Source organism: Apium graveolens, chromosome 9 (assembly GCF_009905375.1).
Source record: "Apium graveolens cultivar Ventura chromosome 9, ASM990537v1, whole genome shotgun sequence".
NCBI lineage: Eukaryota > Viridiplantae > Streptophyta > Magnoliopsida > Apiales > Apiaceae > Apium > Apium graveolens.
This window is the reverse complement of record NC_133655.1, coordinates 20,438,024-20,460,030: the sequence shown is the minus strand read 5'-3', so window position 1 is coordinate 20,460,030 and position 22,007 is coordinate 20,438,024. Positions and strand designations below refer to the sequence as shown.

At 34.2% G+C, this 22,007-nt stretch overlaps 4 protein-coding genes across 4 annotated transcripts; 2 read left to right on the top strand and 2 right to left on the bottom strand.

The window, feature by feature from the left end:
* Positions 1–1,754: 1,754 nt before the first annotated feature.
* On the top strand, positions 1,755–2,978 carry LOC141686844 (early nodulin-like protein 21). Its single transcript, XM_074491931.1, has 2 exons — positions 1,755–2,049; positions 2,189–2,978. Exons 1-2 carry the CDS (start codon positions 1,842–1,844, stop codon positions 2,503–2,505), a joined length of 525 nt encoding a protein of 174 aa, XP_074348032.1. The 5' UTR covers positions 1,755–1,841; the 3' UTR covers positions 2,506–2,978.
* A 128-nt stretch (positions 2,979–3,106) lies between these two features.
* On the bottom strand, positions 3,107–10,318 carry LOC141686843 (GPI mannosyltransferase 1-like). The gene is made up of 9 exons (XM_074491930.1): positions 9,924–10,318; positions 8,248–8,527; positions 7,829–8,011; positions 7,368–7,444; positions 6,992–7,148; positions 5,551–5,910; positions 5,190–5,463; positions 4,691–4,740; positions 3,107–3,274 (listed from the first exon to the last, which is right to left on the bottom strand). Exons 2-6 carry the CDS (start codon positions 8,516–8,518, stop codon positions 5,879–5,881), a joined length of 720 nt encoding a protein of 239 aa, XP_074348031.1. The 5' UTR covers positions 8,519–8,527; positions 9,924–10,318; the 3' UTR covers positions 3,107–3,274; positions 4,691–4,740; positions 5,190–5,463; positions 5,551–5,878.
* Positions 10,319–10,347: 29 nt separating this feature from the next.
* Positions 10,348–15,112, top strand: LOC141686841 (succinate dehydrogenase [ubiquinone] iron-sulfur subunit 2, mitochondrial). The gene is made up of 2 exons (XM_074491928.1): positions 10,348–11,112; positions 14,553–15,112. Exons 1-2 carry the CDS (start codon positions 10,451–10,453, stop codon positions 14,725–14,727), a joined length of 837 nt encoding a protein of 278 aa, XP_074348029.1. The 5' UTR covers positions 10,348–10,450; the 3' UTR covers positions 14,728–15,112.
* A 975-nt stretch (positions 15,113–16,087) lies between these two features.
* LOC141686840 (uncharacterized) lies at positions 16,088–19,649 on the bottom strand. The gene is made up of 4 exons (XM_074491927.1): positions 19,107–19,649; positions 17,856–18,030; positions 16,914–17,191; positions 16,088–16,759 (listed from the first exon to the last, which is right to left on the bottom strand). Exons 1-4 carry the CDS (start codon positions 19,515–19,517, stop codon positions 16,652–16,654), a joined length of 972 nt encoding a protein of 323 aa, XP_074348028.1. The 5' UTR covers positions 19,518–19,649; the 3' UTR covers positions 16,088–16,651.
* Positions 19,650–22,007: the final 2,358 nt, after the last annotated feature.

Genomic DNA, 22,007 nt, shown 5'->3' with positions numbered 1-22,007 from the left:
ATTTCTTGGAGGTCAATATTCAAGGAATTGTATTCTTAATTGGACTTTATTTATCAGCTGATTTATCCCTTATTAATTAATTACGAAATTAATTAATATTCGGGGTTTTGGGCCCTTTCTAATGGACTTTAGTGTTAGCCCAATTCTGGTATAATTAATACGATATAAATTACACAATCAAAGTTTATTTTATTCTTTATCATTTATCAATATTAATATGATATCTTATTCATTTTGGATGCAATAGAATTAATAGGTATGTGAATTTGCATCAAAATATTAAAATAATAACTTATAAGTAATTGAAAGAATATAGTATTAATATAAGAATTTGGAACAAAATTTGGAACAAAATTTGGACCAAATTGTTGAAATAGAAAGTTGTTTCGATTTAAATTTAGGTCAAGATTTAGGCCAAAATTTTCGGTCACTCTTTAAGTTGCCCTTAACAATGATTTTTAGGTTAATGATTTCTTGTTGGCAAATCATTTTTTGCATAAATTTTATCGAATAGTTAAATATCAAGAAAACTAAAAATAAATGCAAAATAAATTAATGTAAATTCTACATTAACTTCTCTATATTTTAAATAATTATAAAATATATATAAATAAAAATTATTGAAAAAATATAATATATATATATATAATATTATAAATACCTTATTTTTGTAAAATTGAACTCGAATTTAACGAAAAAGTCGAACTAAAGCCTAACATGAACCGAACTCGAGGGGAATATCTTAAAATTCTAGTTTTGATTTGTTAAAATTATCATATAAAAATATTATTATAACCCGTATTCGATAAATTTATCGAACGAGTTTACAAAATCGAATTCGGACGAAGTCGAACAAGTTTAACGTTAGTTTGGTTTTATTTGATTTGTTTGGAGTTCATCATATCCGAGATTATAGATATGTGGAATTTTCGTGGTATTGATTCGGTGATAAAGGTTTTTATGGTGATACATTTTTGGTCGATTGCTTAAAACAATAGTTGGATGATTACGACTCCGTTTGGTATTGCTGTTGCACACAGATACAACAACTTTTTGCTGCTGAAAATTTGTCAAAAAGGTGTTTGGTAAATTCTTAAAGCTGCTGTTAGCAAAAGCATATACTCACATGCTTTTGGAAAAAACTGTTTTCAACTTTTGCAGGAGGTAGGTATTAGTTTCACCATCAAACCTTAACAAAAATATTATTTTTATATATTATATCTCAAAATATGCATAAATTAGAAAATATTACCAAACAGTCATCTAATTTTCGTTACAACACTTTTTCCACCGGCACTTTTTCTCACTTCAAAAAATCGCTTGATTGCCTATACAAGAAGGAAGGATTCAACGACGATATAATTATGTGTTTGTTCAATTTCGATTATATGTATAGATGTCGTATGACTTTTTATTATTAAATTTAATATTTTTTTTAAAAAAAACAGCCTAGAGTTATTTTTCAAAGATATGTGTACGTCATTATACATTTGAACATTTGTGTAGATAAATTATAGTAGCTGCGGTGTAATTGTGCACAACATTATGTTTTTAGAATTTTTTTAATTACTAAGAATAATTTTGATTAAGTAGATAGTTTCAAATTTAAATTTAAATTTTAATTATTCGAATATAATTTCTTATGCAAATCAACTAAACATAATTTTCATAGCTTATCCATGTTCACCACTCTGTCTTTAAATGCGGGGTTCCTGCTGGAGTACCTAGTACTAGTAACCATCTCATAACCGCTCCTACGGTGCTTCAATTTAATCCAACACTCTGTCTTTGTAATCACTTCTTTTGCTTTTGTTTATTCCATCTCCTAAACAATTATTATTATGGCCTCATATCATCATTTTACTAGTACTACATTTACAAAACTTGTCATCTTGTTCACCATTTTCTCCTCTCTTTATCTCCTTCATGCCTCCGACATTGAGTTCCTAGTCGGAGACGACTCCGGTTGGACCGTTCCTCCTGCAAACAACTCCGAGATTTACAACCAATGGGCCTCCGGTAAAAGGTTCACAGTTGGTGACACCGTCCGTAAGTTCTACAATTTTGCTGCCATTTTAAGTCTTAAAATTTTGTGTTCTTCCTAATTTCCCTACACATGCATGCAGACGTAATGTAGGCAAGTATTAATTAGTTAATCTTGATTTAAATGTTTAATGTATGTAAATAGGATTCAAGTACAAGAAGGATTCAGTTATGGAGGTGACAGAGGAAGGGTACAAGCATTGCAACGCTACACATCCTAGCTTTTACTCCAACAGTGGTGACACTCTCTGGAAATTGGACCATCCAGGTTTCTTCTACTTCATCAGCGGAGCTAATGGCCACTGTCGCAGAGGACAGAGAATGGTCATCAGAGTCATGTCGGATGAACACGAAGACGACAAAGCTACACCTTCTTCCTCTTCATCTTTCACAGTTGAAGTCTCCAAATTTGTGGTGGTTCAGTTGTCTGTCGTTCTGTTTCTTGCTTCCGCTTTCTTCTAAATATTCTTAGACCATGTTTTTAGATATCCCTTCTTTGTTTCTTGTCCTAATCAAAGTCTAATTTAGTTAGTTAGACATTTTAGATGACTAAAATACATCCTATGAATGTTTCATTTCTCCGGCCTTTAATGTTATTATTGTACATTGAGTCTTAATCCTGCATTGTAGTGTGAGATCAGCCCCTTTTGATTTAGGAGTAATGTTATGTGGGTAACTTCCCCAAACCCTGATTTTTCCGGGATATACCTGGTATGTTTGGTTAGTTATGAGGGTAACGTATGATGAAAGAGGCATAAAAGCAAGAGAGACTTTTGTATTCAGGCAAAAACATATTTTTAATAAGAATGAGGGATTAAAGTATATGTTGAATGTTACACATCTTTTCCCTATTACATATTAGAAATTAGTAATGGAAAAAGATAAGAGGCCCTGGCCTTGCATTTGATGTTCCAGCACTTGAATTCTTAAACTTTGCCATCAACAAACAGGCATGCTTAGAAACAGCAAAACCATTTTTTCTGCACCCACAAGAATGAAATACAATCAGAGTTAAGCTTTTTTCCAAGAAGGAATAATTTCTAAAAAAAATCAGACTCCATACCTTAGGCTGGTCATTTTGCGGTTTAGAATTGTTGGCCTGCTTTCCACCATTTGCAGCACCACCACCTTTATCATCTTTAGCCTTTGCAAATATCACTGTGAAACCATCTGCAGATGCTGGATTGTTTACATCCCATTCACCGAATTTCGGCAATGGCCGACCTTGTTGCTGGTTAATGTGGCTCCCAAGTGAGATACAGACTAATTATTATATAAACTGCATAGCTTTTCAGTACAGAAAAATGTTTCGAGTTCTACTACAAAAAATTCCAGTTCTTCAATACAGAGCATTAATCCGTGCTAATAGTACAAAAAAAATGTATAAGAACTTAAAGGTGCATTGTGTTGCAAAAGAGTACTAATTATCTGTTGTCATATAACATTCAATATCATTTTGTGCACATTTGTTAACAAATCTTACATACTACATAGTATCATCCTGTAGAAAAATAATTGAAATATATGATATTCTTATTACTAAACATATCTTTCACAAAAAAGTTCGAATCCTCGACTTCTAGCTTCCTACAACGGTGTAGTAGTTAGGAAGGTATGGTAGTAACTAGTAAGATCTCTACATGTAATTTTCTATGATTGGTGACAGAAAGGACGGTAAATTTGTTATTGCAGATAGAAGAAACCACCCTCCTCTACCCCCAGAACAAGAAGGGAAGACAGAAGGACCATCTTCAGATGATATTTGACATTTACAGTACCATGCAGGGAGTTTCATGTAGAAACGCCTACCACATTATCCGAAAAGTGCAATTTATGGTGAATATCCTTATTTAGTTTTCGTAAATTGTTATCAACCAGACATGAGCATGATCTTTAACAAAACAAAGAAAACTTGTAAAATAATTCCATCAGAACAATTGTGCAGGCATTAAGACACACATTATATTCTTGTCTCCTGCATGAAACAAATACTGCAAGCTGATACGATCTAAATTTTTCATCCGTAATTATCAAAAATTAACCAACAATTCCATTACAAAATGCAGCTGCAAATATTAGCAAAATGTATGTAGACGTGATATAATATTTGTGAAGAGTTTAGAAACAAAAAATATGAAAGAACTTACAGCGGACATTAGGGGATTGTTGCAAGAGCTTCCGATAGATTAACAGGAAATTAAAGAGGGCAAGGAAGGCAGGTGTTCGTAAATATATATGAAAATATAGAGAAAGGGATTAGAAAATGAGAAAACAGAAAAGTTGTTAAAAGAAAGAAGCCATAATTAGAGGAAGTTTCTTGAAAAGATTCCAAAGGGATGATTTGTTTAGAAATGAAACTTTCTCCTTTGTTGCTATCAAAAATGAATAGACAGCTCCATGGCTTCAATCTTTACAATTTTTAGGTTATTCTAAATTAGGATAACTTATAAATATTATTGTCTATAAATAGATGTTCTCTGCCTTTTTATGTATTTTCAAATGCAAGTCATCAAGTATAATTAGTTTATTTAAACATAAATTATCTAAAAATAGCGGTCATTTGTCACAAGACTTGAGCACAAAAGTACAGGAGGATGAGAACAACATTTTAAAGTGATCTGGCTTGGAAAAAGAAAGTATTTCATACCAGACTTGATTGTTCTCATCTAGCTCGACCGAGAAACGTTCCTCACCAGCCTGTTTCTTTAAAAAACAGATATAACATTACCTCCATGTTGAAGAATAGATCTTCAACAAAGTGCATTCTTAATAGTTTAATGCAGCTTAAATAGTTCAGGGTATATTGCGCACAGAGCTAATTAATTATTACAGCAACTATAGAGTAACAGAGATATTTACATTAACTTAATGAATGATTTACTTGCAAAAGGTATAGAAGTAAAATGTACTAAGCATGCAGATTTATCAAAGAATCCACAAAACGAGAAGTCGAGTTATATTCTTGGGTACTTAGGTATCAAACAAGCTGTCAAGCTGTGCTTCTTTTTGACAAACAAACAATTAGATTCAAATGTTCTTTAGATGAACCTCTGAAGGTGAAATGAATAATCTTTTCCAAAGCATATTGAAGATGAAGTCATTCAAATAAAGTATGTATAATAATGAGTTTGAAAAAAAAAACTAACCCATATCTATTGGCATGATTAGATGCCCAGGACTTGCAGTGATTACATGCTTAGAACTTGCAGAGAATCACCAACCAGTAGGTGTCCTTTGAAGGTGTGGCTTCCAAAACTTAAAGAGGCCACAGGCTTCTTAGCCATCTTCCTTTCATTTACAAATAAAACTTATAGAGGCATCAGGATCCATGGTACAATCTCCTTCATGCAAACACACAATTTCACTACTGTTTGGAGTGGAGTCTTTGAATGAACAAAAACCCAATTCATTCCAGAATGCCTGTGATCAAAATTCCATTTGATACAAAAATATCCATTCATATTTACTATTGTAAATTATCTATTGTGTAGAATTCTATTTACTCACTTCCAAGTCCGCAGATCAGTCGTGCCTTTCTCACAGGTATCAGGCCCTGAACCCAATAGAACTTTTGAGTAATTTACAAAGAAACCGTCTTTCTGAAGCTCCTCATTTTCTCGAAGCAAAGAAACAGACTTAACGCTAGCTCCTTTATAGTTACTATCATAGTTGAAAGCAACGAACCTGGTCTTTCAACACTAGGGACCCGTCCGTGATTCTCTTTGTGACGGTAGCTTTGACGGTATAGCAATCAAAACATAAGATTCATATTAGTCGATCTCCTGGTGATGATAACTTTCACAATACATTATTGCAATCAAAAGATTGGTTGCATTTAGCAAAATAATGCGTAGGTTACTCGAATATCTACAGAATAAATTTTAAAGGGAGAATCAAAAACTCAAATAATAATTAGAACAAAACCAAGAAAGGCCTATATAGATGACCTCCACTTGCCAAGACTAAATTCAAGTTTCAAGTCCTATGTCATAATAAAATTTCTACTCTACACCATAATGTTTCAGCGATAACAATCATACGAAATTGGCCTTGAACTACTACTGTATACAACTCAAAGCATGACACATTGGCACCACAAGACTACATTTGAAGAAAAAATTGTTGATTACCATAGACCTTGAAGTATGATCATTTGTACACATAAATCCTTAATGAATAAAAACATACACATCAACCCTTGATGTATTGAATGTGTATATTATAACCCTCGTCTCTTCAATAACTCATAAATCCTAAACTAGAATTATTTCTGGTACATAGTAGCTAACATAAGAAGCATTAGAGCTTTAGTCTACAAGCTTTGTGCATCTGGGAGCCTACATCTACATGTGGTAGCTTCATTTGGCCACCTTTTTGTGCCAACTTGGTCGTCATGTTCATAACATGGTAAACAAATAAACATAAAAACACCACAGCCACCCATACAAGTCTTTTGCAATTTCTCTTCTTAACAACTGCAACTTTAAGAATGTGTAATTCTCCTTCAAGCATCTGAACTTTTTGTTCAAGCATCTCAACCTTATAGGGAAAGGATCAGTTTAGCTTCTGCCGAGATTACCCTGCTGTGATGTCCTTGGCCAACAGATTTTGAGTTCTTGAATATGCAAGGGTCAGAATATACACATTCAGTACATCAAGGGTTGATGGGTATGTTTATTTTCTTCAAGGGTTTATGTGCACACATGATCATACTTTAAGGTCCAATGTATAATTAAGCCTTTCTAAAATCATGACATTAAATCTTGATACAGGTAAAGTTGTGATTCAGGTCATTGATTGTATTTTGTTGATTTCGTTCGATTCACATGCTCCAAAGACTTGAATAACGGGGAACATGTGTGATGAATAATGACACAAATGAGGACAAAAGTATTGACAGCCAAGAATAATAGACTTGTCACCCAGAGGTACATAAAGACTTGCTTGCCTTCCAATTCAAGAAGGTAGCCCCATAGTAACCAGTGTGTTTGTGCTCCAACCCACAGAGAAATGCATAGTAAGCCCTGTTTTAACTTCATACTAGTCCAGGGGAGTATAAGAGGCAATAGGCAAAAGAACCATACAAAATACTGTGCTGTTATGACCTATAAAAGAAGTAAAATATGTATCAGAATACAATAACCCAAGAAAGGCTAATTTTTATTTTTACACAATGTTAAAGCACAATAGGGTCTTCAATGTTCACACAAGTGTGTGTAGCTTTTGCAGACTCAAGTGCTCAACATTCCTCCAGATAACATGGAGCTGAAGAGTGACTGACTATAACAGATCCAAAAAAAACTTCCGAGTTGTAAACTACAAACCTTGTTGAAAGTCTGCAAGAAGAAACAGAAAGGCAAATCCTTCCTAAAGCGAGATATGAGAACAAGCTGCACTATAACTTGAGGCAGAAAAGAGACAAGCTTCTCTAGAAGTTATAAATCTTGTTCATAATGGAGATATATATGAATAAAAGTACATAGAAAAGTTATGCCTCAGATCTGTACGAGTAAGATGGTATAATAGGGCCTCGTGCAAGAACTCTAATTTATAAAGATAAAAGAAAATTCCCGTGAAGAAGATGAAAATACATTGTACTGTTGGAATACATTGTTTTCTCTTCTACCTTTTAACTCTGAGTTCTGTTGGCGACCAGATAAGGATAATTTATTTACAAAGACTGTAGTTAATACTTTTACCATCAGAATAAATTAACAAGGCAGTCGGCAAATAAATTTGCAGTACAAAGTAACTTGAGAAAGTCATTACAAAGAAGAGGATATACCTTTCATGAGACATAAAATAATCCACAAAACCATAGCACAAATAATATGCTCGTAATTCCCCCGGGTTCCAATTGTGAAGGTGAATGGATTGAAAAGCCATACCATTACAGAGTATATACACATTTTATCAGAAACGCCTTGTAGCTTCAGAATTGACAGGATGAAAAGTCCCACTAGCATATCTTCAAAACGAGTATAACACAGTTTTCAGTATTGTCCAATAGTTTTAATATGAATTATATATGAATAAAAAACAAGAAATCAACAGTAGGAAAGATTCAAAATTATGCCAATTATCTCTGTAGTTGTTTTCATTACGATTTAGTAATTTAAAAAATGAATAACGAGATAAATACGAAAGAGAAAATATTTGAAGTTCCATTGTAGACTTGTACTAAGCATAAAACATAAATGATACCTGAAACAGAAAAGAGAAGCTTTCCCCATGACCGGTGAATAATTGAATTTGGGGTGACAAGATATGCAATCAAGGGTGAGTATCGATACGTAGATCTTTTGTAAGGAGAGACTCCCGAAACCACTAGGGCAGCAGCATCAGAAAAGACAAGGTAATCGACATCTGTGTACCTAACCTCCATATGAGTGTCTTGCCATTCTCCATATATAATTAAAAATATTCGAAGAAATGCTGAAAACAGGATTGCAGAATGGAAGTCTATCTGTGCCATCACTCATCACTGAAACAAATGACCACATACTAATTAGTAAAGAATAATCTTTAGGCCAACAGCAGCTGCCTGCTGAAGGAGATGAGATGGTCATATTATTACTGAACAACATACAACATTTACGCATAAACTTTATAAACCTCATAATCATGATAAAGCATAGTCAACCATCCCACTAGAATTATGTAGATCGATTCATTACACTAGGAGAAGCTTCAGTTTAGCATATTGCAAGATTTTTGGTTATCCCTATCAATCACAATCTTATTGCAGCAATTACACAAATGCAAGTTCACTGGTTCAAAAAATTCAACTGGTTATCAGCAGTGAGAATTATCTGGTAGATAGTGGACGAGATGCTTAATAAAATGAGATTTTAGTATGTCAAAAGAATATATTAATGTCCTTGCGGAACTTCATGGAGCTTCTAGCACCATGATTAAAAACAAGAAGCCAGATAACCCTGAACCACCTCTCACTTTTAACCGAGATAGATGTATCACTTGCACAGCCAGGCTTGGGAGTCCAAGATTGCAACAAGTGCTTGGTGGGTCTATCCTAACCAGGTCAGTAATACTGCTCCCACCGGAGAAGGTTCCAAAGTTGGAAGTTTCACGCTCTGGAGGAAAAAAAGTATTTTTCTTCCTGCACACCCTCTTCTTGTCAAGATATTTGGGATGTTATTCCGTTTGGATGAGAGTTCTTTGGATTCTCATTTAAATGAAAGGAGGGTAAGGGGTGAAGGGGAAGGAATGAATTATAAGAAAGAATTGAGCATTTTAAAGAACTATCAGAATCCAAGTCCGGGTAAAAGGTTCCACGAAGAAGCACAATCAACCATCGGGAACTAGTCCAGAGTTTAGAGAAAAACCAAGACTTGAAGCAGTGTCTACTGAGTATGATAATTCAAACATCACTAAGATAAAGCTTGATAAGCGTCTACATAACCTGAATATCATCAAATTCCTGACACTTGTTATGGTAAGTGCAAATTGAAATATGAAAATATCTAAGTTGTTTGAATTTTACGCAAACATAATCTCGGTTTTAATCCAAACAAAAACGTTCTCCGGAATCATACATAGAGGTAATGTGTATTAAAATATACTTTGGCCTATTTGTGACTGATTGGCCACTTTTAACTTGAGCAGCCGTATGCAATCCTACTAATGCATAAATATACAAGTTATATATGAAGATTGAATTCGAAAATTACATCACAAAAAGCTAAATAAACATTAGTTACTTGCTTAAAACAAAGTAGAATCAACAATTAAGTTATGTTGAATACAAATGAAAATGCGCCGAGAGATTACGAGTTCGACTCCTGACATTTGTACTTGATTATCAAAAAAAAAAAAGAGGATACAAATGAAAATCATAGATGGTGAAAACATGGTCTTACCATCCAGGCGGGTCTTGTAGAAGAATCAAGAAGCAACATAATCAAATGAGTTTGGGAGTGATGCTATTAATTAACCTGTGCATTGCGTCTATCTATCTTTTTCGTGATTTTTTTAACATTTTATTTGGCATAATTAATTGATTAAATTATATACTATTATTTTTTTAATAAAATTAGTTTAGCGTTTCCTCAGCCTACACATCTCAATTATACTCTCCACGAGCTCACCACACGACCACCGGACGGCGAATATCCCTCCACGTCAGCACAATTCCGGTCAAATTACCACATTACCAAATCTACCCCTACTCATAAACCATTATTACTACCCAATACACATTGACAAACCCTAATCCACACTTTCTTTAAAACCCCATTTTAGTCATTTCAGACAATCCCCACAATACAAAACCAACCCAATCACACTAATAAAAAAGAAACATTTACATCCCCAATCAAAAAACACACAAACCTATACACACACCTATACATACAAAACAAACCATCTTCTTCAGCCACCCAAGAAAATGGCCACCGCCCTCCTCCGCCGCGCAATTACAAAACCGACGATGACCCACCTCTCAAAACTCCAACTTGTTCGTACCCACGTCACCGAAATCGAAGCCCAGACCCGAGAACCCACGGCCCGACCCGACCCATCTCTCAAAACCTTCCAAATCTACCGATGGAGCCCCGAGAACCCGAGCAAACCTCAACTCCAGGACTACAAAATCGATCTTTCTGAATGTGGGCCCATGGTTCTTGATGCCCTAATCAAAATCAAGAACGAACTTGACCCATCTCTCACTTTCCGGCGATCTTGCCGGGAGGGAATATGTGGATCATGTGCAATGAACATTGATGGGTGTAATGGATTAGCGTGTTTGACAAAGATTTCCGATGCGAAAGAGGTTTCGATGATAACCCCATTGCCTCATATGTTTGTGATCAAAGATTTGGTTGTGGACATGACTAATTTTTATAATCAGTATAAGAGTATTGAGCCTTGGTTGAAGAGGAAAAGTGAGAATAAAACTGGGAAAGAGATTTTGCAGAGTAAGAAAGATAGGGCTAAATTGGATGGAATGTATGAGTGTATTTTGTGTGCTTGTTGTAGTACTTCTTGTCCTAGCTATTGGTGGAATCCTGAGTCTTATCTTGGCCCTGCTGCTCTTCTTCATGCCAATAGGTATCGTATCGATTTCATCCCTCCGTCTGTCGGTTTTTTTTGTTTTATACTCTTATGTGTTTGTATGATAAATGGTATGTTTTAATTATTGATTGGTTATTTATATATTTTGTTGTTTTATTGGTTTACGGAGAATAAAATAGGATAGTTATTGATTTGTTTTTTTTTGTTTTCGGAATGTTTTGTTTGTTTGTTAGTGTGTATGTTATGTATTAGTCAGTGAAAATAAGTAAATAGGAGTGTAATTGACTGCGGCTAAGGTGACATTTTTGCTGTTCAAGCTTGTAAGGTCGGCTCGTTTCAATATAGGCTTGCACAAGCATGAAATGAGTTCAGATGTTGAGAATGTTTTAGGCTTTCATGAGCTTTCTAGGAGCTTATTTATATTTAAAAACTGCAAACAACTTGTTTAGAATGTTTGTTTTGCTTCTTGAGCGTCTGGTTCCCTATGTTTGTTGAGTTCACTGCATAGGAAGTGAAATTTGTTTTTAAAATGGTTAGTGGTGAAAAGAGGTTTTGTTTACAAAATTTGTTGTCCCGGGTATTTATGCGGAGATTGTTAAAATTGTAATGTATTCATCATATTTTTTTTAATGTGATACTGCTTGCAACCTACAACCATGCTTGCTTGAGTGCTTTTAGGCGGAGCTTTGACATGCCAACAGTCGACTTGAGCCTTGAAATTGTGCTCGAGCATGGCTCAGTTATAAATGAGCTGAACTTTGTCACTGAGCCGCTTACAGGCGTTGTTCTTATATATAGAACTTTTGTTAATGGGTCTTTATATTGGTCATTCTTTTTTATATAGTGTGTTGTTTTGAGTACTAGTATTGGGTTTATATGGGTAAAGATTTACCCTTGCTCAAATTAGTTGAATCCCCGTACGTCATTCATTATTAAGATACTTTTTGGATTTTATAATCGTTGCCTTTCAAATCATATATATGTCATTCATTGTAAAGATAGTTTTTGGATTCTCTTATTGTTTCCTTTTGAATCTTATATCAGACTTTACAAAACTAATTCTTGGAGGACTTATTTTGGTGGGTTTGTGAAGGAATTTTTTCAAAAGTAGAGTCTACTTATTTAGATTTATTATAAATTAGCGTTATCACAATATATTTTGTTGTGTCTTATTGATAAAGATATATTAACTGCTATCATGTATTGCTCACCAGTGATTCATTACCTTGCATTGTTTATGTGGGTGTGTTTATGTTTGTATAAATTGATTGAAACTGAATATACATGGTATAATCAATTTATATATTTGTATAGTCAGCTTATCAACGTGAGTATATAGAAGGAAAAATAGAGATGTTAGTGTTTAACATCTCTATTTTGTGATTGATATACATATGAGTATGAGAATGTTGGACATTTGTTGTGGAAAGCATGTATATAAGATATACCTTATTATATATGATTTAATTAAATACTATCAATTTGTCGACTAGTCCACGACTATTCGACTAGTCGACAAGCTGGACCTCCATCGACTCGATTTGTCGACGTGACAACCATATTACCTTGATTATGTTGGTCTCGTCCTTGATTTGTGATTGCTGCAAATTTAATTATTTTCTAGCTGAACGAACATGTTATGAAGTGCGAAACATCTTGGCCTTAGTTGCGTGGCAGTTAATGTCGGGATTCTTTGTGACATTTTTACATATTGGCCTATTGCTGATTTTCTACTTGTTTATCATAAATTAGCACTGGAATTAATTTGAGAGCTGATGCATGTGACCCTTCTTTATGATTCACATTTTAAGTTTTTTGGGATTCGTCATACTTTGCATTAACATGAAAGTTATGAGCAAACTGCTAGTTGCCTGATATAATTATTTACTTACTATTAAAGGTGGTTATAATTTTAATTAATGATTCATGTTTTAAGTCTTTTTGGGTTTTGTCGTCTTCTGCATCAGCATAAAGTTACAAGCATATTAATAGCTCCTGATGTGATTATTTATCTACTATTAATGTAAGCAGAGGTGGTGATTATTTTACATTTTTTCATTCTGGTTGGACTTTTCTTATGGTTTAGCCATATTATGATTTAGGTTTATCTTACCTATTAAAGACCATATAAAAATATGTCCGTGGACTAGTGACCATGGCAAACTGCACTCTGTTTTTTTGTCAACCATTTTCACCCAACTTGTAAGTTGTACATATAAACTTTTTTTAATTATTTTCAAACAGTCAAATGTTGTTGCATATTGGAGAATGGAGGTTTTGAGTTGAAACCACATATGTTTTATCTTATGTGATAGAGATAGTTTATTAAAATTTGATAAAGATATTTAAATATGTGTACAATTATTTTGGCTAATATCTTTCCTGAAAATAGAGTAGTTCAATATTCAGATTTCTTGTCTCCTAGGACAGTAGTTCTCTATGAAACTATGTTATTCTGACTCGGGTACGGAGTGTCGGACACGACACATATCCAAGTGTCGGACTTTAGAAGACTAAAAATTGGGGACACGGGGACACTGTCCGATTTTTGGACACGGGTACGGGGACACGACATATTGTATTAATAAACAAGTATGTTAAATTAGACATCTTAGAATAAAGTAACAATTGAACTTCTATTAAACTTGATTTTTTTAAGAACATTGTGAATTTGGCATCTACTTTTATCTCATTCCCGCTTCTTTTTTCTTCTTAAATATGTATTTTGAATATGAAGTTTGACTAATATTTGATCTATAAATTGGTCAAAGTGTCCATAGTTTAGTCAAAGGATCCGACACGGAATAAGTGTCGTGTCCGAGTGTCCAAGTGTCCGACACGGGTACGGTAACCTAAACAGAAGAGTCGGAGTAACATAACTAAGAAAGGATAGTTTTATTGATATTATGGCCTAACATTATTGTATACATCTTTGAAACCAATAAGAAAACATAATATTTTTTCAGTGGGGGTGAGGCGATGAGCCATACACAGTTTGCAGTTTATCTTGTTTACGCCCGACTCATTCCATACATCCAGATATCTGTATATGCGTATAATTATGTTATATTTTCACCTTAATAAATATTAAAGAAGGTAATTGTTTCCTATAACGGCACGCTGTAAAGATCCTTAAGCTTAGATATACAGCAATGACTATGCCTTTTTTGTTTGCTCAGATGAAACAGTTGATGGTTTTTTTGGAGGATGAATTGGTATACATCTACATGGGATATTGTAATGGTCTATAGTAGAATTCAAAACTTACACACTTACGGATCCACTGGGCTTGAGCAACCTTATGTTACAAAAAGAGGAAGGGTTATCTATATACTAGGCTACACTGCTTGTAAAGGATGGGTGGATTGATGTCTGATTATCTTGCCTTCAGTCTTGCGAAGTTTACTACATCACGTTGGAGTAATGTTTTAATATGTATTTGCTACATATTGGATTGATCAAGTTGTATTGTGCAGATGGATAATGGACAGCCGAGATGAATACACTAGCGAGCGACTAGATGCAATCAATGATGAATTCAAGCTATATCGTTGCCACACAATATTGAATTGTGCTCGTGCTTGCCCCAAGGGACTGAACCCTGGAAAGCAAATCAGCAACATCAAGAAGCTGGAGGCTAAAGGTGCATAAAAGCTTTTTAGAAGTATGCAGACGTTGAACAAAACCTTATTTTGGATTATTTGCAAGAACAGATTTTTGAATAGCTGGCTGTAATAATTGGTGACCTGGTTGTATCCGTCAATCAGATCTTGCTAGTACTTTAGATGAAAAGCTCTGCAATTTACATAAACAGGTTGGCTGACCTTGTTTTTACTGTATTGGAACATTAGTTACTTTTTCCATACCATTTACTGGGCATGCTTTGAAATTTTATGCCGCAAGCTTCTAGCTTTCAGGGTGTTGAACAAGTAGCAGAACCCCCAGACAATGTTATGCAAGGGGTTCTGGACAGGCTTCTGTTTATTGCCTATTGACATGGCATGTTAAAATAATTTGAACATCAGAGTTTTGTGTAGTTCTATTTGTAGTTTAATTTAGTATAGAGGGAGGTGAAATCGCTATTTACAACTCATGACACTATGTCTTTGTCACCGTTGGAGCAGAGCACACTGGGTTAATTTTTGAAGTAATAGTTTAGAAGCATTTCATGGTTCTACAATATTATTTGACATTTTAGCTTACCCAGTGCAGTATGATTATAGATACCTAAAATTGGAGTCAAGAAATACTTTAAAACGACACTGAAGGATTGGAATTTACAACTTTCGGATCAGTTTGTAAACATTGCTGCTCTGTTCTTTTGTAAAATTTATCGATGAAAACATAAAAATGAGATGCACAAACAGATGGTCAGAACAAGTTACATTTAAAATGCGAACAGAAGGCTAACATCATTTGTTAACTTGTATTACTTAATAGTCATACTTTCTGTTGAGTAAATATATTAGTGTTTTTAGCTTTGGCATTCATGAAACTTGTGTGATCCTTCTGACATGCCCTTAGTTAATCTCAATCTATAGGTAGCAAATCTTCCTAGATTCAATTCTTATTGTCACACAACCATTGAATGATCCACTCAAAAACAGTACTGCTGAATCATAACATACAGTTTTTATAATTTTATTCGAGTCATATGGAAAGAGTTCATCAATTTATAACTAATTTTAACTGTAAGACCCGCTATATAAGGAACATCTAAGAGAACATACTACCAACTCAGCAGCTACCGAACATCAAGTGTCAATTGTTGCTCCCTAACCAATCATGAAGTTGTTGGTAGCAGCTTTGTTTTTATGTTGTATGATTTGCCTTCAGGTTGGGACTTATGTCAAAGCAAGCACACGGCTTCCACTGATCATAAATCCGCAAACACTCGACTCATCTCGATACATAACTGTCATAGGTAAGCAACTTAACTAAAAAAGGCATCCGTAACTAAGGAGTGCTAACTTCTTTCTCCTCGATCTTTTGTGACAAAGAACAGAACAAATTAGGTAACAAAAAATATAAATTTTCTCTTTCAAATTGACGAGATTTTTTCTGTCACAGGGTGCAGCAGTAATTGCGACACTTCTTGCTGCTATTGTAATATAAAGAAACAGCCACCAGTGTGCCTAAAGTGCTGCCATGAAAGTCCTTGACACACAAGTATGCAGTACCTCAACTTTTCCCGGCTTGCAAACGAGCAAATTACACAGGCTGCACTATACATCGTCCGCGGAGATGGTCATGTAGATTGCCACCACAATAAATGAAAACGTATCCTACTACCAACAGTTATTCAGCCGAATTTAAAGCAAAAACAAGTAAATTGTAGTTGAATAAAAAGGTCTTCCTGTGATTATTAGGCAATCTTGGGCCATCAGGACATCACGTAACAAAAACTGATTGATGGTTTGACATCAATTTCATGATGCTAGACTCTACAGATTTAATACAAGCTCTTGAGCAATAAAATGTGATCAACTGTAAAAAACCATGTAAACATTAATCTAAATGAAAAAGGTAGATTATGATATACTTAATTTATTATAACGGATATACTGCACAGTACTTAAAATCTTCTTGAAAGTCCAAGAAACACAACAGCTGATGCTATTTGAACCTTAAGATCAGCAACATCCAGATCATGTCCACCTTCTACAAGACCCCATTTATCAACCTGCAAAGTTCATAAACTATGCAACTTAATACTGACAAATAATTATTTGATGTATTAAAATATTCTCCATGTAATTGTCATCCATATAAATACAGAATTTTTTCACTCCCGCGTCATAGGGAAAGTCTGGGCTCAGGGAGTAGGGATTATTTACCTGCAAATCTTCCTCAAGTCTAATTAATTCAATGGCTTCATCAATCTGCAATCTACCACGAAAGATTCCAATCGCAATAATTAAAGAGTGTGCTGCCGAAGCAAGAGCATCAATAGCTGCCAATTCACAGTCATTTGTTGCTTTAAGGAGGCTCTTAATTGCATTCACAAGTCCGTCATCCTGCTTACCCCCAAAAAAACTGGAGTGTAGTACAGGTTTGAAGCCAAATTCAGATTCTACCCACTTAAGTAAAGGATCAATCTTCTCCTCTTGCCGTTCTGCAGATTAGAAATTACAGGACAACAATAGTAAATCACTCATTTCTCCACAGTGAAACTTAAAAAGAGGTCAACAACAATCAAAAGCTGAATACACAATCAAACACATGAAATGCCGTTTCTAGATGGCTTAAGAAAAGAACCCAGCTTAAGTGTTAATGGGGAGTTATATTTCATCATCTTATATGCTTACTAATTGTTAGGTTCTCTGATTAGATCATACTCATCAGATGCATACTGTGTTGTCGAATCCCCAAGTACATTTCAGCAACAAACACAGTTGATTTGCTTGTCTATACTTCATATCTACATACTACAACATTGTGTATATTACTATATTAGACACCCCTGGCCCTGGCTATTATGCAAATCAAGTTTAAGATGCACGTCATGCAACATGGGGTGAAGATGCAACTGAAGTCTTAAAATTTCAGGACATTACATGCGAAATGGGGACATAAAGTACATGTTATGACACGTATATCACACAGAACAAGCCAAATTAGTTCCCACATCCAACATCCATTTTTAGGTCTAGAAGGCTACAAGCATGGCTTAAATTTGGACTTTACCGGTTCGGTACTTCTGTTAACATCGATAGATAACTATACTATTTTCTCGTAACAAGTAATGAAGTAAGTTGAATTGTTGAAAAGTTACATACCAAGGACACCGCTAGTAAGGTCATTATCTCCAGGAGCACGACAGAATACTAAATCTTGAGGAAACCTCTGCATCAAATGATCGATTATCTTTGTCCTTGTGAGAGGAACTCTTTCCAAAGCTGTACATGCAAGCTTCATAATAGGCATAGTGAATGGCCTGATTCCATCTGCTTGCTACAATCACCATATCGACAAATATAAATTCCCCATACGTAAAACTGCTTCAAAGGCAGCCTGGTATCTAATAGTTAAAAAATATAATAGATTCAATACTCCTGATTTTAAATTATCTCAATACCATTGTCTAACTAGTTGAACAAAGGAATGTAGATGCAATGGCTAAAAAGGCTTTCGCATAAAAGGTAGAAGTAAAAAAAAAGAGGAAAAACTAGGGTAGTATGTAAGGGGCTTAGAGTAATAACATATCAAGATTGCAACTTCTTGTTCTTCGTGTCACTTTTCACTTGTCCTCGGTTTTTACAAGCTGAAAGGCTACAGTACTAACTTGCTTAATTTCTAAGAATGAAACAAATCGTAACAGGGGTCGGAACAAATACAAACCAAATTAAAACGGGAACCAAATAGAACCACTAAGATTCACACATTTATAACTGGGGTACAAGTACATATCCATCTGGGCTTCACCATTCCTCAATTAGGGTTTAGATTTCCTGGGGTTGGACATATGTAACTAGCAAATTGTTGGAACCTGAGTAGCAAAAGTGTTAAGCCTTAGTAGTTCCGATTTTGGTTCCTATTCAGTAGTTTCTTACTGGAACTAGACCCAATAGTAACATTCAGTGGTCTCTCCAGAACTCCACCACTTTGGCAATACCCAAAAACTAAAAACCTATGTTCCCTCCATACTTAAAAACAATTCCTTGATACAAAAAATTGAATTGGCAGCTGCTTAAAGTCGATTAGCAAGTTCATCTAATCACAAAATCCCTTTGTTTAACATCAGTCATGCAAGTTGAATTGTTAATTAATTGATCAACTAGGCTGATCTTCTTAACTAACCACGGAGACATTGTTAAACTGCAGTAATAGTACCGCACAAGAAACATAAAACCCGAGAATTATAGCTAAAGTACAAGTTCCCCCCTCACATTTCACTATTTCAGCATGATCCAATCAACAATCAAATCGACTAAATTTAACACAACAAACCCATTAAAAAACAAACATTTCGAACCTCGAAAACACTAAACTTGCTCAATTAACATCCAAGAAACACCTATTAGAACTACCTGATAATCCCACTCAGCAGCAATAGCCATAGCAAGCAAATGATTAGGACATTTCAACGACCTTTTCGACGGAGTCTTCAAAGTCCTATAATCCAGCATTACATGCCACCCATTCCCATCTTCAGCCTCTCTCGTACTCACTTTCTTGTAAAACTTCTTCCCCACTATTGACCCTGTCATAAACGACATTGGCATCGTCACTGACGACGTCGTTTTGGGCTTACCCTTTACGTATATGTTGTCGTTTTTGTCATCTGGCTTGGTTTGAGGCTCGGAGAAGGTGAATGACGATGATGGGTCGTCGGCTGCGGCGGCGACGGCGGCGCTGAGGTGGCGAGATTGGGGAAAAGGGGGCTTGATTTGAAATGGGGTTAGTGAAATTAGGGCTTTTCTTATCAAATTTATTGCCATTAGAGAAGAAGGAGACTTGATTTCAGGTGATTTTTGTGAGTGGGGTTCAACTGAGAGAAAAGATCAGAACAGTGTATAAACATGTATATAGGTTTATTGTTCAAGATAGAAAGAGTAAAAAAACAACTGGCCGGATTTCCGTTTTTTTTAAGCCAAAAATAAATCAGATATATACTCTAAGTATAATTCACTTTGAAAACATTAGCAATAAGTTAGGGGTGATCTTGTTAAATTAGAAAATGTAGTCGTTAAAATTAGGATTGTCAACAAAATTCGAAAAATTCGATATTTGTCCGAAAAATTTGCATTTGTATCCGAAATAAAACGGATATTATCCGTATTTGAATCCGACGATTGCGAATACGAATACAAATTTAGACATATTCGTATCTGATAATATCTGAATCTGAATAATTATATTTTATATTTAAATAATTTAAAAATATATTATATTATATTTTTAGTGTGTTTATGTGTGTATATATATATGAATATATATATTAAATATTATGTTTATACAAATTTTATAAACATATAGAAAAAATCATTTGAGTTCAACAATTTAAAGATAACGATTATATTGAAAAGATAAATAAAATTAATTTTTTTAAAATTAAAATATGATTAAATCACTCTATCTCCTATTTTAATTTTTAAAGATGAATTTTTTATTTTTACTATATTTTTAATAAAAACCAATTTTTTTTAATATTTAATATAAAATAAAAAAATCTGATTGAAATTATGATTCAGATCCTGATATTATCTGTATCCGGATAGTATCCGTCGGATCTGGATTCGGATATTATTCTTTAAATATTTCCGGATTCGGATACGGATACGGATTTTCGGATTTGGATCCGGATACGGATATTGACATATTTGTATCCGAATTATCTGTTTGGCAACCCTAGTTAAAATTAGTATCATGTTGAATTTGTTGTTATTACATTTTTGTTTATGAAATTTTATAATATCCTTAAATTTAACGGTATCGGAAGTCAAAAACTCGAACGTGTTAAATGTCGGGTCATACTTATTAATTATGACATCCTCAAACATGAGGTCATGATTGGGTATCAGTAAACCCTTTAAACAATATAACTTTGTATATTAAGATAAATATACTATTGACCCCTGAAATCTGTATCGATTACATGTTATGGTGTGATGTGAAACAAAAATCTTAGCATCTAATTTTTTATAACAACTAACTCAAACTTCATTACCTCTTTACCAATGTCTTCACCTTATCCACTCCGACATATCCAATTTTCTGAAGCTGATATCTCTCTATTTCGTTGCCTACTATGAACTATCTACAGCTATCACTAAGTGATACTGAAAAATAAAAAATAAATAACAAAACAATAGTGAGCCAAAAATGCCTAGCAAATACCATAATTTAGTTTCCAGGTATCAGTATCAAAAGAAACCACTTGAAATAATTTTTGAATGGTTTTATAAACATCTTTGTTCATTTATTAATTAGGCGAATAAAACATCAGCCTTAATTAGCCTTCAACCATGGATCATATTTCTCTAAAAAAGAAAAATGAACAATTTACTAATTTATTTCTTGGATCAATTATTTGTTCAGTTTTGTAATCGTGAAACTTTTAAAGAAGGAATCTGTTAATGACGATCAATAATAAATTAGACTGAACACTAGAATCAACATATGTACAATAATCTGCTGATCAGTAGGAATATAGTACGGATCTATACCCATCCGCATAGACCCACCATCATATCAGGTACCCAGGCACACTTTGGCTTAATAAATCATAGGGTCCAGTTCATTCCTGGTCCTTTTCGTAACCATACAGTCCGTAGAGTATTTGATGATAAACCATTTTGTTAAAATATCATAATTCAGGATTCGCAAATGACCTAGAACAAAGGTATTTGCTCAATATATCAATAAATAATAACGACCGAATAAGAATAAAGAATACTTGCATAGTCAAGATTTATTGCAGCGAAATATAAAATATTTAACTATTCTGAATTTTGAATATGAGAGAAAAACTTGCCTCAATTGATCAACTATTTGATCTTTAACCATCGGTCACGTGATTCAGCTATGGTCTATCTGTATCTCCATCGACATACTATTTGACCTTCATTTGTCAGTTATCATTCTATGTTCACCTCGTATTTTAATCTATTTGTCTCAGATATCACATATAAACAAGCTTTACTTTTATGACTATGAATGTCTCGAACTATGTGCATCTATCATAAAAGATATTATTTTAATCAACGGACAATATATAATTGTCTAACTCATACATATATCTTTATCGTCTACCCGCCCGATCACAGTAGATAAGGATCGCATTCAATTATAAAATTTTAAAAATCACGTGGGCACATAATTCATATAACACGTAAATATATAAGTCACGTAACACTTAAGTCATTTCGTCAATAGATGCAGCTCGACGTGTTTAAACTGAAATCGTGGCAAAATATGACTTTTCGAAA